The 17669-nt window shown below is 42.1% G+C and overlaps 1 protein-coding gene across 5 annotated transcripts in view; it reads left to right on the top strand.

The window, feature by feature from the left end:
• Positions 1-17669, top strand: part of LOC134814079 (homeobox protein HMX3-like) — a 35853-nt gene that overhangs the window by 12591 nt on the left and 5593 nt on the right. Inside the window, exons 2-3 of one of the 5 annotated variants that reach the window (XM_063822087.1) lie at positions 541-649; positions 16488-16559. In XM_063822087.1, the coding sequence (XP_063678157.1) occupies positions 598-649; positions 16488-16559 (124 nt within the window). In that variant the 5' untranslated portion in view covers positions 541-597. Of the gene's footprint in view, positions 1-540; positions 650-10891; positions 11495-16487; positions 16560-17669 lie in introns of those variants that run through there. The other 4 variants (XM_063822082.1, XM_063822083.1, XM_063822084.1 and 1 more) reach the window with 4 other exon arrangements.

Below are 17669 nucleotides of genomic sequence, written 5' to 3'. Positions count from 1 at the left end.
CTCTGCTATTTGCCAACTTGGCCGGTTAATAATGGACGGCCTCAAAGGAGGTTTGAAATTTCTCATCGTATATTTATGCTATTTGGTAAGCAGGATCCCATCATCGTTAGAATACAAACCTGATGATGTGATCAAAGACAACATGGTGACGGAATTGCTTACTAAACTGCCAAAACAGATGACGTTTCTTTCGTAAGACGGTTTAACAGGAAAATATGAACTAAATCACCACGATAGGCAAAAATGCAGGAAACATCAGCTGCTTTGGTATTAGCTTTTCATTGCGTCATTTTGATATCAATCGGCTGAGTGCACAAATAGAGGTCCAAGTGAATTTGGAAGGACATACATTTTCACGAATGATATTCAGAGTCTGACCTAGCTCTTCAATGTCCATTTCAAACCTCACGTTTCAGTATTCTTCACATAATTATCCTTACAATCACAGATTAGCACCTATTACAGCTAATTCCTTTTCCACACTTTTCCCGCACTTTTCTCGTTACATTAATAAATGGCCTAATTGTGGAATATTTTCAGACTGGTTATTGACAATGAGGAAAGAACATTGAGTGTCCGAGGAAGTAATTACCGTCCATGACTCTGACCATCTCACTATCGGCAAGGATTTTATGCTCCCCACCTTCAGGTTGGTGACCTTATCTAGGGAAGGGGATTCCTTATCTAGGGAAGGGGATTCCTTATCTACGGAAGGGGATTCCTTATTTAGGGAAGGGGTTCCTTATTTAGGGAAGGGGATTCCTTATCTAGGGAAGGGGATTCCTTATCTAGGGAAGGGGATTCCTTATCTAGGGAAGGGGATTCCTTATTTAGGGAAGGGGATTCCTTATTTAGGGAAGGGGTTCCTTATTTAGGGAAGGGGATTCCTTATCTAGGGAAGGGGATTCCTTATTTAGGGGGCAAGGGATGCTTCAATTCCTTCTAAACCACCTTTTTTTTTAATGATATTTTTTGAAATCTGTCGTGTTCAGTGTAAACGAGGCCGCAATACTAGGATACAACAGAAATCTTGCTTAACCCTGAACTCTTAAACAGCTCATTTCTTAAACAGCTCATTTCTTCACTATGCTTGCCGTTTAGACTTCCTTTGACTCGACCCATTTCTTCATTTTTTAAAAGGTCCTTACCAGATACACTCAATAGAATTTGACGTAGTAAAAGTAGTAAAAGAGTCTTCTTTTAATCATCTTTAGAAATATCCGCTAACCCCCATCAAGTACACGGTCTTACTGAATGCAATTTGAGCACAGATGATCTAAAGTCCTTACATCTTAAACCAAGCCTGACGCTTGGCGTATCCCTAACCCTAAAAGTCTTAACGAAAAGACGTGGAATAATAAAAGTAGGTCCCCACTGTTTCACTGAATAGTAGGTCCCCCACAACTTCACTCACTACCACTCACGAGCACCTCCCAACCTAACATCCCCCAGAGGTGTGGGTTGTATTGAGCAACACGATGAGTTATCTTCCCACGTCCCTACGTTTAAATTCGAGTGCAGACCAACTCATTCTCCGAATACCTATGCTACATAATGTATTATCCCGTCTAGTGCTATTTGAAACGTGCTGAGGAAGGGGACGTTAAACACTCTTTCAAAAAGCGTTTTAAGTTTTAGAAAGCATGTCAAGTATTTGAGAAAGTATTTGGGAAGAATATCCATCATGCTGGCTACCTATAAATAGAGATTTTCTCTTTGAAAGAGAGAGAGTTGGAGGACATGTATAATATTAGCATTACCAAGTATGTAGTGTCCAAGTGTATACTTATCGCTTATTCAGCGTCCAACAGAATAATAGCGTTCACTACTCGCCGCTCTGAAAAGCATATTTTTGTTCGATAATAATTTTGTGATGGGGAAGGTACGATGAGCTAGCTGAACTCGCGACAAGCCAGCTCAGCCAATCACAGCACAGGATAGTGCGAAGCAGCCAATCAGAGAGCACGGAGGTATCACGCGAGTGTGTACGGCAATTAAACTGTCTGCTGGAGAGGCTTTGAACTTCGTGAGCTTGCCAATTGATATTCCAAGCACTGGATTGGGCTTCTATCGACGTGCTGTAGAGGTAGCCAAGGCAAAGGAGAAAAAACCGGCATTTTAGGAGCGAATCATGATCAACCGTCTAACACTCTAACTAACAGATCCGTTAGAAATCTGGTTGGTTAGAGACTTCTAAATCGGTTTATTGTTGGAAAACCCGACTCCAAACGGGAATACTGGACACTGGCTGTAGACTATAAAAATAATGTTATGACCCTTACTCTAGATAGTATGGCCCCAAGAGATGACTGTTGCTTTACACCGAGGATTAAGTTGAATGTCCAGGCCTGCAAACCGCTGAATTTGAGGATGATTCTAAAAGGCTCGGAGCACTAGCGATTATCAGTTGGCAGTTCTAAACGGTGCAATTTGTGAGCTAGGTGTTGTTAAATGTGTAAATTTCGTGAAATTGCTGCTTTTATGCAGTGGTGCACTGGCCTTAGTGCTGGTTTAACACTTTCAACACTAGTATTAACATACAATTTAACACTCATGACGGGGTTTGCATTGAAATTAATTTAATAAAAAGTAGCCTCCTCCCTTGGCCTTAGTCCATCAATAATAAGTTACAAAAAGAATGTAGCAAAAAAGGAAAGCTTTATTTCTGTTATTCGTACCTGCAATACAGTGTAAACCTGACTGCAACACTGTTCACCACATCAGACCTCATAACACTACTCAAAAACTACATTTCTCAACACAATGAGATTATCCACACCTGTGAAACCCACGGGACCAACCCTTCACCCTCTCCCCCTCTCCCCCTGCCCTCTGAACCCTTCTATCCATCAGTTTCAACTGTTTAGAACCTCTCCCAGCTGTCCAAGCAGTATATTTGACACGAACTGATCCGTGACCAACTGAGAAACAACGACTTATACAAGTCTATAATTCACGCATGTTTGTGCCCCAAAACCTCACCATCTATTATGTGTACTTGGTACCCAAAGGCGACACGGTGCCCCCTCACAACTTTGATCTTTCGCGGTCCTTTTGACTGTCATCTGGTTACCATCACTACAGTGATTGGTCCACGACTGGTCACGTGGTGTCAATAAGGTTCACAGATTGGTTCCCATGACCACGTGGTTCGGGGTCACGCACGTGGGAGACCCTTTGAGATTCCCTGGTCAGATTAAAAATTTCATGGATGTGAATGAAAAGTTTTAAGGGGATTTACAGCCGTCGATTATAGGAAACCAATACCGATACGATTCATCTCCTAAGAACAATAAAAAGGGTACAAAATACTGATAGGGTTGAGTCCGTGAAAATGTAATCCCAAATCTCGGAGTTACCAAAATCCGGTGAAAATAGTGTTTAATACAGACATTATATTGTGTCAGACAGGATTGAGAGGATTAATGAAGTTGTGATTGCTTGCACACTAAGAATAACAAAGTTGGTTGACAAGCTGATCTACGTTGCAGACAGCATAGGATAGCAATTTGCAACGTGTTAAATATTAGTGATAATTAGAGTTGTTTTTATTGAGATGTGGCGGGAAATTAGAGTTCAGCGTTTTGAGGATGTTGTGAATGTTAATGATTGGATGGATCAAAACGATTATTGGTTATTGGTGGAAGAATGTCAAGAATGCAGAGAATGCCAGTCAACTGTCTGCTGTCTACTTCACTATTTGCTTTCTAATCTAGAAATATCGGGCCTAAGGATCACACGAATTTAAGGGATCGACGAATTGACTCATTTGTAGGATAATAGCTATGATACAATACAGATAGAGGTAGAATACAGTATCTGTGGCGGGTGCACGAAATAGCGCTGCTCGTGAAATTTGTGGTGTTAATTTCAGTGTGAAACTGATAACTGGCAGAAGTTTGACCGGTTATTATACGTTTTTGGCGTGTAGTCAGAAATAGTAGCAGTCCCTTCGGGTCGGTCATCAGGTAATATTAGGTTGTTTCTCCGAATTTATCTTTAAAAACGTGTGATTCAGAATATTGTCCAGACTTTTCTACAGACTGTGCGTTTGTTGTGACATTTTTGTGGTCACCATGTGGTTACCATATGGTCACCATGTGGTCACCATGTGGTTACTCCAACCACCTTCTTAACCACCAAACACCTGAACACAAACACTGCAACATCTCAAAATAACATGCGTTTCTCAAAACACTGATACAAAAATTTGGGTTGCTATGTGAAACACTCAACCCAAAACTATAAAACACAACTTGGCGTTACTCGGAGAGCTGAGAAAAGAGAACAATAGAAACAATGCAACACACTGAGTGTAAGGCAGGGAGGGAAATGATGAGAAAATCCCACAGGGTCACATAACACAATAGGCTTACCAGCTAAGTTTTAGTAATTAAATACCCATTTATTGATTGGCAGATAATGACTGTAAATTTTTGCTTTATCGTGTGTCACACTGTTTACATTAGGTTGTTGTTAGTGAATAATGTCTTTTTCAACTGCACTGCACTGTTTTTTATTGTTTTTTCCCTACATTTTGGTACTCCGTTACACTTTTGAACTCTTTGCTCCCTTAATTCCGGTGGAGAATCCGGGTTTTAATTTTACAGTTGTTGAATTTCATGCTCATTCTAAATACGTTAATTATGGAAGGAGAATCAATGACGGACTGGAAGGCACTGTGACTTATTGACTAGGGGAATAGTTTTAGTTCCTCTGGAGCTGTGATCAGTATAATATATTATATATTATTTACCGATACTAAAAGAATGTGACCGCATTTTTGGAATATTTGGGTAATTAAAATAAATTTACACTTAAGGTTAGCGATTAATTGCCGGGCTAAGGTTAGATCTTACATTGCTAATAAGGTTTGCCTTGCTTTATAGTTGTTATTGGTAAATGGGGATTACCGAATTAAAAGTGGTACGTGATCTAGATTAAAAGGGTGCCTCTATAATAATAGTTCAGACAGAAACATTTTAAAATGTCTGGTAGTCTTTAATGTTCGATCCCTGTGTCAATCTCTAGTCTAAAAATGCGACTTAAAGTAAAGTGTTTCTTGAAACATATGAGTGATAAGTGATTCATAACATCGTCCATCCAAGACCTCTCAAATAACAATTGTTTTCATGTGAAAAGGTTTTACATCCAAGTAGCATTATCAGTTTCAGTTTTCCCATTCCAATTTAGTCCCGTGCTTATTGCATACCTAAAAAACATGTACCCATTTACCTGCCAATTAACATTGATAAGTTGCACGCGTGCACATAACTGGGTACCTATCACGCACAAGTTGAATAAATGTAAATAACAAGCTATCCGGATCTCACAGTTGCAATAATGATGCTGATTTAATTGGCTTTTGATCCAGAATACATCTCCTTAGTTGACAGGGTTCTGACCAATCAGATGGTAGTATTTACATCACGTGATCTACTACAAACTATTATTAGACCCTGTTTTAGCGCAGCTTATCACAGTTGTGTTTACAGATGGGATTGATTTTACAGCAAGCATCAAATTTGGAGTTCAGTGGGAAAAAGAGATACGTATCTTGTATCTTGATACGCTGTGGTTTTCATGGTAATCACGCGAGGATCACGTGTGAAGTTCTAGGGATGTCATGTTCTTAACTCTATGAAAAAGATAACCTCTGTAATTAAAATTGGATGAAGGAATAAGGCTGCCGACAAACGGCGATAATATTTGCTTTTACAACGACAGTAACCTCAAAGTTGTCGTCATTGAAATTTGTGCCACATTTGTTCAAACAAAATGCGCTATTTTTAACGCATATTTAAGTGAATACCTTGTCTAATGGCCTGAAAGATGAATAACGTTCCTTCTTAAAAGCTTGCCACGGGGCGAAAAGGGGGTATTTTGAATATTTTAACATAAAATTACAGTTGGTAAAATTCACATACCGTTACTATGGCTACAGAAACATATATCATAACTACAACCTGACATTCACAGAGCTTTGAACAAGAGCAGCATGACCCCCTCCAAAACCTCAAATCTGTTTAAAACCCCTTGTTTCCCTCTGATTCCGCTTGTGATCTATCACATACAACTCGGCTGATACGGAAAGAAACAGAGGTTCCATCACACCGGCATACCACTACCTTATCCCTTTCAATCTTATTCAATCAGTACGCAGGGCAAGCTATCATGATTCTTAATTCCCCCAGCTGCATATTTCCAAACTGCAACATCTCATTCGATTACCTCACGCCCTTTTTGGAGCTGTTTGACTGTTGTCTCCCCACTGCTATGACCGGTAGGTGTTTCAAGTGGAATTAGCGTGGGGGACCACTATTATATCGGCGTGTAGCTAGCCTGAAGTGCCCTAACGTTCTACCTATCTAACCTGATGTAATAACAACAGCTTGGATCCATTCCAGGAATAGTTCGGGGAGTCCCCGTACCAGGGGGTTCAGTCTGTTTGTGTCTGTTTTTAGATCGGAGTTTCTACCCCAAAAAGTGCAGGTACGTGGCTTTAGCACTCGTTCGGGGCACCGCGTGCTGGGATTAGGGGTTGCTATTGGTTACCGACTCGTCACGTGGGGTTGTGACGGTGAGGTGATTGGGTGGTATATTCTGCTTTGGTGTGATCTAAAAATACGTAATAATAAGATTTGGAATGTTGCAAGCAGGTCGCCTCCTGCCAGCCCTAGTCTTTGAACTAAACTAGACGCAACAAGTCAGCCCTCCTTTTCTTTATCAGTTGCTAGACACAAACTCTTTCCTTTGATAGGCCCCCTGATATCACGTGATTAGTTTCCAGGCCTCCCATTGGCTGGGTGGGTGAGCATGTTTGCTCAGAGCCGATAGACGGATCATATTGTAAACCATTTGCCGCTTTCCCCTGATCATCTCACTTTCTTTCTTCGGGCAATTCATTATAACTTCCGGCTGTAAGCAGGGACGAGTTTCATGATCGTAATTCCAGTTTGAGACTGTGCAAGAATTCAGATGGTAGATCAAATGTGTGGGATTGTTCGAGAGATCTTGACTGTAAGTTTAGAATTTGGGAAAACCGGATATTGGCAAAAATGTTTCTCAGAATAAAGCTTTTTTATCTATAAACTTGAAATTAATAATTCAACGAATTTTTGTTTTTATTTTTAAAACTTTTCCAAAGCACTTTAATTTGAGCCTTCAAATTAAAATTCCAAGAATTTGTTCCGGACGCTAATTTAACACTCCTATCGTGCCAGCAATAATAAGTAAATAAGAAGGGACTTGTGATTCACAGCTACTCGTCTGAATGATGTAAACAAATCCGTTCCGCACATTAAGCCGGATTCCTAATCCCATTCCGTCATCTTCCCAGAGAGAGAGAGAGTTGCCCAGTGTTTTCCTTTACATGAGATGAAACAAACCGATCAGATACTTTCATGTTGCATTCCTGTTTGCTCCTGATCAGACTCTGTCAGAAAGGTGTTTTATATCAGGTAATAAATCAGTAATTTTAAGTCTCGTTACATGGTGGACTTCACTTCAAATTATAAGGTGGTGCTCAGTGACCACATTACAGCATTGATACGTGATAAAATGGATTTGGAACCGATGTAGGATGAAGGGGTGTTAGGTGGTCTGTTTTCCGATAGAGTAAGTACGGTTCAGACCGTGACGTTTGGCAAGATCTGGACCTCTAGACGGTGATCTTATCTAAGCAGACATGGATCAAGGATTTATAGGGAGGAAATATGTAGAAAGTGAGGTTAATGGTAGTCCATTGTCCAAGTCGTGAAATGCAGCCTGTTGAACAATTGCTGTTTCGTGACCTTCAACCTGTGATGTTATTACTAAAATTGGTAATTGATTGACACAGGAAATCGGCTCATTAGTTCACCTATCATGACTCGTCACACTTTTAACATTTAATGGTGTTGACATAATCCTTAGTCTCAGTTAGTGACGCAAGCACTGTTATCTTAACTGCGTCACCAGGGAAGCAAATGCCTTCAGGCACACTTCATAGACAATGATCACAGACTCTCTTCTAACCGAGATCAAGGGTAGGAATAGGCGGGAATATTAGAGGTAGACATAGTAATCTACTCCTAGGTTAAATAAACCTTGGAACTAGGTTCATCGGCGATGCTGTTCCTCCAAGTCCAAACTGTAAGGGAATTAGGTAATCGTATCTCATTGACTGATCAAGTCGGAACCTTTGTTCAAAGTTTAGAGCTGTTTCTAATGGCTATGATGTAGCTAGCAGGATAAGAAGCTGGGTCAGTAAACTACGTCATAGAATAAGGAACCAAGAAACAATAATCGAGTATTGGAAACGTTGGAAACGTTAGTTTGGGGGTTAAACTATCTTATTCTAGAGTAGACATCCATTCTAAGATTGGTTTTTAAAGACGCATATAAATTTAAAACCTCTGCCAAGTATCCCCTGACCTCTCTTTTGAGACATAAACCCCAACAAGACATAATTCCTCACCACGATTTTCCTTTGAAGTGATCATTACCCCCTTTGGTTTTTGTAGCACTGTAAGTAGCCAGCAGGCTGTCAGGCTTGTACCCCAGATCCTCAGCTGGTCCCCACTCCTCACCTGACGGACACTCATGACCTGCTGATACCGGGCCCCCCGCAGCAATTCAATCGGACGTCAGCTAAAACCGACAATTGTAATTTTAGTTAGATTAATAATATTCGCTGAATTGCCCTGGCTGGGCTCTGGTGAGGAGAGTGGGTAATAAAGAGGGGGTGTAATGGGCAATTCATTACCAGCAGTACTTGTAGTGGTGGTGGGTAATGGAGTGTGAATTTGTGGGATCGTTTTGAAGTGTGCACTTTCTGTCGCAGACGTTAAAGAGTACTTAGGTGAACCTGACCTGCTAAAGTTTCAAAAGAAGTCTAAAGCCTAAATCTCAATTGAAAACCGATCGAGATTCCACTAGAGCCAGACACGTACGTACGTTAGCCCATTCAACATTCCGATTGTCGTTTCGGCGGAGAAGCCTGGCTGACTAAAATAAGAAACTGTCCCCTCCACCCTGGCCACTAAAATAAGAAACTGTCCCCCACAGCCCTTCACCCTAAACGATGACAGACCCTGCATTATCGTTCTCATTTCCTCAGACGATCCTATCTACCCCCAACTAGCCCCTCTACCACCCATTATCTCTCTCCAGCAGGATATTTTCACGGTGGTCTTGCAGCTACCTTGTCCAGCTTCCCTCCCTCTCTCACTCTCTTTTCCAATCCTCATTAAACCCGCTTATCTCCGGTAGGTGGGGCCCGTGTTGTTCAGACTGCTGAGGGGAATCCTTACAATGGTATCCACCAATCAGGAGGCAGGGAGGATGTCATGTGACTAATGGGGACCAATCAGAGGGGAGAGTGTGAGAGGTGAGAACCTATAGGGTGCCGAGTTGAGGGTCACGGAGGGAATCTGGATATAGATACAAGGGCCAGGGTAACACCTCGTTTTAGAATGGTCTCACTGAAAGTACATGGATTATTTGAGTGAACAATGAACTTGGTGAAAATCTCGTAAGCTTTCGAGCATGACTTTGTAAAATAACTTAGCATGAGCTTTTAGGGAAACGTTGGAGTAATGAACCCGAATTTTCGACCAGAAATCATTAAAATTATGGTTCATCTCACAATGAACTTGGTGAAAATCTCGTAAGCTTTTGAGCATGACTTTGTAAAATAACTTAGCATAAGCTTTTAGGGAAACGTTGGAGTAATGAACCCGAATTTTCGACCAGAAATCATTAAAATTATGGTTAATCTCATCAATATTCATGCCCACATATCCACTACAAATTATTTTCCCCACTAACATGGTCACGCTCAAGAATGTCCACGGTATGTGGAGTACGTCATGACGTGTCATCAGGTGTTAGTATAAAAAGAGAAAGAGAGGTGCAGCAGCTCCCCCTGTCTCCCTACTACAGTCTCACTGACACCCGCCTTTACAACCGTCTGACTGCAACTGGATAATTGTTAATTAACTGTCTTTGTTTCGGATTAAATCAGCTCCTTTAAACCGTAAATCAAATCCTCTGACTCAAATTATAACTGCCAAGTCCGCTAAATAGCATGGTATCCATGGTTACCATGGCATCACGGCACCAAGACGACCGATAGGTTCCCGTTGGAGTGCTGATACAATTCTCCTCTGAAATATTAAATCCTCCTCCAAACTATGAGTCATGTGAGATGTGATTTTACCCTCCCCCTCCAGTTAGCGACATCTGTTGACTGATTCACTGTCAAATGACTCCCGACCGTCCTTCTTCAATTGAGCTATATTGATCGGTTTGTCCCCTTTTTAAAACCAAAAACTTGAGATTATCAGTTGTATTGGAGGGGGTGAGTATATAATATAGTTACTGCACCCAATTATAATATCTAATTCTGGGGCTGTAGACTTGTTGCCGGTTAACGCGGGCCAATGACGTGACAGTATCCAGGTCACGTGACAGGTCGTTAGCCAACCAGCGTCCAGGGTTTACCGATATACAGAACTCCTGGGTTTAATTCCGGCGATGCTGTCTGGTAACAAAAGTTTGCATTTTGGTCGGAGGATCGAAATGTCTCGCTAAAATTCATAAAGAGTTGTACTACATCATGAGTTCACTGCACGAATTGTGAATATATATGTGTATATTTTGTTTGACCGTGACAAGAGACAGGATTAGGCTTTAGATCACCCTGACACAAAATTAATTAAATTTCCGATAATCATTAATCGGCCGGGCATCTTTCAGTGCAAAATATTTTAATTTTATGTTCCACTTTTAAGCTCTCTCTCTCCTCTCTATACTGCAGTTCACTGCGTAGCTGGAACTGTCAAAACGCGCGCGCTCTCCTCGCAGCAATAACCACGTGACCGCGGCACGTGATCACGTCACGTGCTAGAGACCCGATGCGTGAGTAAAGACATACGAATGACCCCGTTTTTCATAAACTAATCTTCACTTATCCTTGTTGTGTGTTTTAGTTTTGTCTGCTCCCATCCGATGTACGTCTCTGCTTTGAGCTCTACTACAGATATCAAGACAATGGAAACAGGAATCAAGAAGGAACCTCTTAACGTGCTAGAATACGGGGTGCAAGCCACAGACACCTCCGTAGAGAACCGCTACCCCAACCTCTACCCAGGCTACGATCAGCACTGCTACACAACTGTAGCTTACCCGACCTCGCACCAGGCCACGGTCTACACCGCTCCACCTTTCTCCAGGTGTGCTCGTCCACTGTCTCCCTGCACTCTCCGTCCCACCACCTCATCTTGCAGCAACACCACCTCTCCTGACAACACCACTACCCCAACATCCACCACCCCTCGCTGCTCAATGTCTCCTATTAATATTAGTCAGGCTGCTGCTCCCCGGCCTTGCAACAACATCTCTCCCTCCACCACAGCCCCGAGGAACATCTCCATGCCTGCAGATACCACCACTCTCCACACTTCACCTGACCAGACTGTCGAGGAGAAAGCAGAGCACTCTCCAACTGCAGGTTAGAATCGATACCTTTTATTTGCTTTGTTTTATTTACCACGCTGTTATTTGCTGTACTTTTCCTTTTTTATGTTTGGTTTGTGGTATAATTCTACGTGATAGAATTATATCTTTAACGAAACATCTCGTTAATATCCGTACAAACATATTTTCAAGTTCTCATAGATTTGCCAGCCGTTGCCCAAGTATGGTATTGAATAATTTGTAAGGACAGGAAACATGTCAACAAAGTGAACCACAAACCCAGCTACAACTGCACGTCACCCCTAACTCCCCCCAAACTGTCCCCATCATGATCGACTCCCTCCTGATAGCGACACGTTTTTCCAGTCCACTTCCCTCAGAGCCTCGCACACTAAATCAGCTTCTCAACACATTCCTGACAGCTTTCCAGCCCTAAAGAAAATAATAATCCCAACTTTTAAAAAGATCTACCTGTTGCTAACTTCTCGTCCTCACAGAGTCTGGGTTAACTATGTACCTCTTAGACCTGCCATGTCGAGCTGGAGTTGTATCACTAACTCGTCCTTAGTAAGGGGATCCCACTGCCCCCCTGCTGTACCACCACTTTTCCCGAAATTCCACCCCGAGTTCATCCGGGCTTTTAAATTCTTAAGCATCTTAACTTTTGTTGGGTAACGAAATGCTGGCGTGGAAAAGGGGTGAATAAACAGGAGAAGACTGGCGGTAGCTGGGAATCTATAATAAAATCAGGCCGCCCTAATCATATTTGTCCAACTTTAAAATCTGCCCTACACCATTGCTCCTGTCCGCGGAGTAGTGTGATGAATATTTTCATGACATTTATTCCATGGAAAGTATTAAATACTTTAGCCAGTTCCAAGTGGGGTATACTACCTAAAGTATTGCGTAGGAAGGGGGCTAGCCTCGGTGACCGCGTATCATCACAACTCCTTAGCCTCCCCTTTTTTCTCAAACCCCTACACACACTCGCTCTGACGAGAATCGAAAATTTGGTGCTGATTCTATCAAGTCAGTGTATCATTCCTTTGATCAACACGTGGCCATTGGAAAGTTTTCTCGTCTATGAGAAGAGAGAATCGGTAAAAGGCATCCACTGGCACCGACCTTCTCCACCCTAAACACCCGCCGTACCTTCACATCTCTCCTCCACAGGACACGGTTGAATTATCCTCACTTTGACATGACTCTGAGATAATCCCGGCAGCACATTATCTTTATTTCCATTAGATAAGAGCCTCAATTAACCCCCTCTCACCTGACCCCAAGTACTGTGTTCTGTTGTTGGAGCTAGTTACGACACCCCATACACAAAGGCTTGTAGTCTACTGTGTTTAACTACAGCAACTTTCCACACCTCAGCGGGCAACTGTTGCTATGGTTACCGTATGTTTTCAGATGTTATCGAAACTTTTCAAGTTTTACACGATCCCCAGCTATTCTAGACCTTACAGCGGGACTGTGTGTGTGTGTTGTTCCCCCATACCACGTGTACAACTCACCGTGTTTATTTTTGCCGTTCGAGGCCATTAATTTTAGTGATGCTCTGCCAAGCTCTAGGTCGGATATTTGATAAGCTCTCTACACCCCTGTCACATATCACAACACTTGCTATATAGTTTGAAATTTGAATCCCATAACGCTTTATAACGCAGTATTTTAGAAGCCGCAGAGCGCGCGTTTAACTTTTGAGGAGCGAAAAAAGATTTAACTTTTCTCCCGAAGAAGAGAGAGAGGCTGTTTAACACCGGTATAATGTAGTATAAACCTCCGGGAGAATTTCTCCTGAAACAAACTAGCAAACCTGGCTGTATTTCATTGGTGGACAAGACAGCTGGGGAGACATATCTGATTTGTGATTGGTTCTGGGCGACTGGCCATCTTGTGATTGGTGCTGGTTAACTGGTATCCTCAGCCATATCACGAGAGAGACGGACCCTCTTTGTCCCGGATTGGACGGCGGGATGTCGTAGTTTTAGGTAGTACTCAGGTAAATTGTAAGGATTTGAGAGTTTAATGCTATGTAAATCCAGCTCCGTTCTAATACTAATAACATATCCTCGTTTACCCGGACCCTGCAGATCCTGAACCTCTGTATTTTGTTTCAAAAGCTCAACTCGACCCCAGCTATTAAGTGGACATTAGGTATAATTTGGGGCTCATTAGAGCTTGTTCTGCTGAGGTGATCCCATGTTTTTGCATCTGATTACCCCGTATTATGCAAAGTATCTGAGCGGAGTGTTGCCAGACGGTTAGGCGCCTCATTCTCATGCATAATCCAGCACCCACTTTTTGGGATTAGGTACGGACAGGCTCTGTGGAGAACCCTCGACCCATCATACCCTCTCAAATCATCACGTGATCAGGGGGCTCCAATCAGATCCGTGGGATCCACTCGGCCTGTGAAAATCAAAGGTCAGAGGTTAATTCTATTTGGGAATTATAGCGAGGGACAGGTAGACGTAGTAACTAGCGTCTGAGAGGCAGATCAAACATCTCAGTTGAAACTCAAACAACTCTCCAAGTGGTTTTGAGACTTCTGAAGCTGTCCTCGTGGGGCACCAGGGCTCTGTGGAGAATGGTGTTGGGGAGTAAATGTGAGCCTTTAGGCTAGAAAACAGCTAACTTGTGTCCAGTCGTGATCAGGGTTTGGAATAAATACCTTGTGAATTATGTGCGGGTTGGAAACTGTATTGTTTTGAGTCTCAAGATTCAAGATTGCGAGGAGAGTAGCACTGTGTAAACAACTGTAGAGATGTGATGACAGCTTGATGGGAGTGATGAGAATCATGCAAAATCTGCTCATCAAACTGTGTTAAGACCTCCAGCGCCTGGCTGTAATCTTATAAAATAGACAATCTGAACAATAATCATAAAATGGACCTCCATTATTTAACAGTTGCGAGCTTGACACCATGCAGTTTTGAAACACTGCACTCGCCCTGTCCCACCACGGAATTGCACTGAATCTAATAGAAAGTCTGTGTGAATATTGAGGTGTTGTCTGGTCCGACCCTCTGTGTTCGTGTCTACACACCTCACGTTCTTACCCTTCAGGGGTACCCCAGCCAGACTCTTCTCAGGCATGTTCATGCTCCTTCATAATTCCTTCCATTGCTAGAACAGAGAACTTTATCGTCATACGTAGGAAAGAGAGAGAGAGAGAGGGGCTATGATACGTCAGTGAGGAGGTATGATATAATCCCGACTACGTCTGGTGTCTGACTGCTTATGATGTGGTTTAGCCTATACTAGGGTCTCCGTACCAGGAGCTCCCTGGTACGGGGCTACATTTTGAGACAAAACCAAATCGAGAAAGTTTGTTGTTCGGTGGTGGTTGTAATACCTAAGAGTAGGGGGGTCAATGTGTTAATACATGAGCTGCTGAGGACTGACCGAGCAGATCATTGTTAGGACTGCAGGACAAGTATAACTGCATTAACATCAATGTTACAGTTCAAAATATCTGGCACCCAGCCAGTAGGGAGCCAGGGACCAGGTCACGTGGGCGAGTAATCTGCCGATCAGCGGGGAGAAGTGAGGTCTTGTGACAGTCGGTGTAAGAATAGCTATTGTCATTAGTGACAAGCCCCCTCAAGCTTATGGGCTCATATTTTCTGCCTTTACACTCGTGACTACAGTGTACACGGTATATTTGGGATATGACCGGTCACGTGGTTGTGTTGCTATGGTAACGTGTCAGAAGCATGTGAATTTAGATCTAATACGGGTATATGACGTATCCGTACATGTATGTAATAATCTCCTTTTAGTTTTTCCTTCCAAATTCCCAACATTATAACCCCAAGTTTGAGTCCTCGGAAACATTCATAAAGTGTAATTTAAAGTGCAAGAATGCAGTGAAAAGTAAAAATACCTTGAAAAGTACATATTCTAGGACCTATCTGCACAGCAAAATCATGTACAGAAGTTTCTAAACATCTGTTTTCCATACAACATGATAAGCTTCCAACCCAATATCTCATCCCGCTAAAAATAGCACTCCGTTGTCCCTTGTGTATTGGAAAAGAAGGAGGAGTAGGGTGCCAAATGTCACAGTGTCACATATCATATGACCTGTAACAGATACAGTAGTGATCTCACTGCCCCCAGACGGTATTCTTAGTTAGTTCTGATGTTGTAACATTGTATGACGCCATGTGTAGGGGGAGACTGGGAGAGGTGGTGTAAACTGGCGTGAACAATGTGTTCACGGTTATTCAAAACAGTAGTCTAAACCTGAGCATAAGGGGGGCTTCTTTGCCACTTTGAGGTGTAAAATGGGGACCCCCCTCGGCCCCTGGCAAGAGCTAAACGTCATGTATTTTGAACGTAGGTGAGAGTTATTATGGGTAGGGACTGATTTGGTGTGTAGACGCGAATGGAAAACAATTTGCCGGAATGTCTGAAATGCTTTCTTTACGTGCTGGAACTTGAAGTATGTGTCATGTAGCGGCCTCAGAATGTTAAAACAAACCGTTAGTTAAATTATCCCGCTATTTTCATGGTTTGTAGTATAAATAATAAAATATCTGTATTCTATCCAATCGCACCAGCTGAAGTTTAAAAGTGTTAAAATATTTATGAATTTCTCCTCTCTTATCAAATTATACCAATTTTTACAGTAATAATATCGAGCACAATTCAAAGTAAATTCGCACCTGAAAATGACCCAGCCAACTTTTCAATCCATTAAAAACAGTCCGCAGAATCTTCCGAACTTTCTCAAACTTTTTGGTTCCATTTCATCCTGTTGTCACTTTCTGACCGTCTGTCCATGTTAAAATACTCGCAGGTTAGACGTAAGATTAATCAAGTTAGCGGCAACCAAATCACAGTACCTGAAACCTTTCACGTGACAGCCTACCCATAACATTGATTGATCAAATTATCGGCTGATAAAGGTGCGGCTAAAGATGTTTACTGACGAATAATAATTATCGTCCTGTGTCGGGTCAGTTTACTGACGTTATTCTGGTGAATTTACTGACGAATTTCATTGATTTCAGGTAAAACAGTTGCGTGGTACTCGTGGGTTGAAAACAAGAAACTGCCGAAAAAGGGCGAAATTATTAAGAAAGGTCAGTACCTTTGTAAAGTCGCTACTCAATACTTTGTTTTTAATCCGGCCCGATCATGACTCCCATACTAGTCCTGAAGTAATATTATAAAGGAGCAAGTACCTGTGGAGGTGTTAGGTGGAGGTAACAGGTTGATTTTAGAGCATGTTCCAGGCTCAGAGCATCCTCTCAGCTCCTGTCATGGACCGTTAAAATTAAGGTGCAAAATAAGGACGACCTGGCACCGCCGCCGGTATTCGGTCATCATTTCAAACAATAATTGACGCTAACAAATTATACAGCCAGCTTTGATCCACGTAATTAACATCAGTCCTATTAACAAAACCGTGTGAAAAGTTACCCAATCACCGGTGGTTACGTCACGACAAACCACCAATAAGAGTGCAGTATTATAGTAACTGTGGTAACGAGCCAATGGGCAGCCAGCAAGCTCCTCTATCATTCACACGTGCGGAAGTTTACAAAGCACAGATTAACTCATTACTATATCCACCAGCGTGCGCTTTTTTGCATAGCGGGCTCTCACCAGCCCGCTGTCAAAGGGCCCGATATCTCTACAGCCTGCTCATGATATAGCCCGCTAACAAGTGACATTTAATTTGACCAGTAGCAATATAGCCCGGAGTTCTCTAAAATATTTTCATAGCACGGAGATATATATATTTGATTTTTGTGTCCGGTAGGGCTGCTCATGCAGCTCGTGAGCAGATGACATGATACTTTGATATATATCAAAGTTATTATAACACACTACATATAATATTAATACACATCTTACTATATATAAAGCGAGACGATATATATGGTTCCGTGCCATTTTACTGACACCATGGCATCAACTTTAACGCGACTTTCCGCAAAAACCGTAAAAGATATACAACTGAAACTTTTTTGACTGGGTCAAATGCTTTAATGGCCTTCAAATCAGCATGAAAAAGTAAAAAATTGGCCAAGGAATAAGAATTTTAGTGCCCAAAATTTGGACTCCCAAGTGGTGTCAAAAACGCAAATTAAATAGGTAATAATTATTTTAGTCTCTCGAGTCTTGACACCACTTTAGGGTAGACGGGTTCCTGCTAGTCAGCACTATATGATAATCCCCCTATTATT

The sequence above is a fragment of the Bolinopsis microptera genome, chromosome 4, assembly GCF_026151205.1.
Source record: "Bolinopsis microptera isolate Bmic1 chromosome 4, MBARI_Bmic_1.0, whole genome shotgun sequence".
NCBI classification, from domain to species: domain Eukaryota; kingdom Metazoa; phylum Ctenophora; class Tentaculata; order Lobata; family Bolinopsidae; genus Bolinopsis; species Bolinopsis microptera.
The sequence above is the reverse complement of the archived record's forward strand: the minus strand, read 5'-3'. Positions and strand labels throughout refer to the sequence as shown.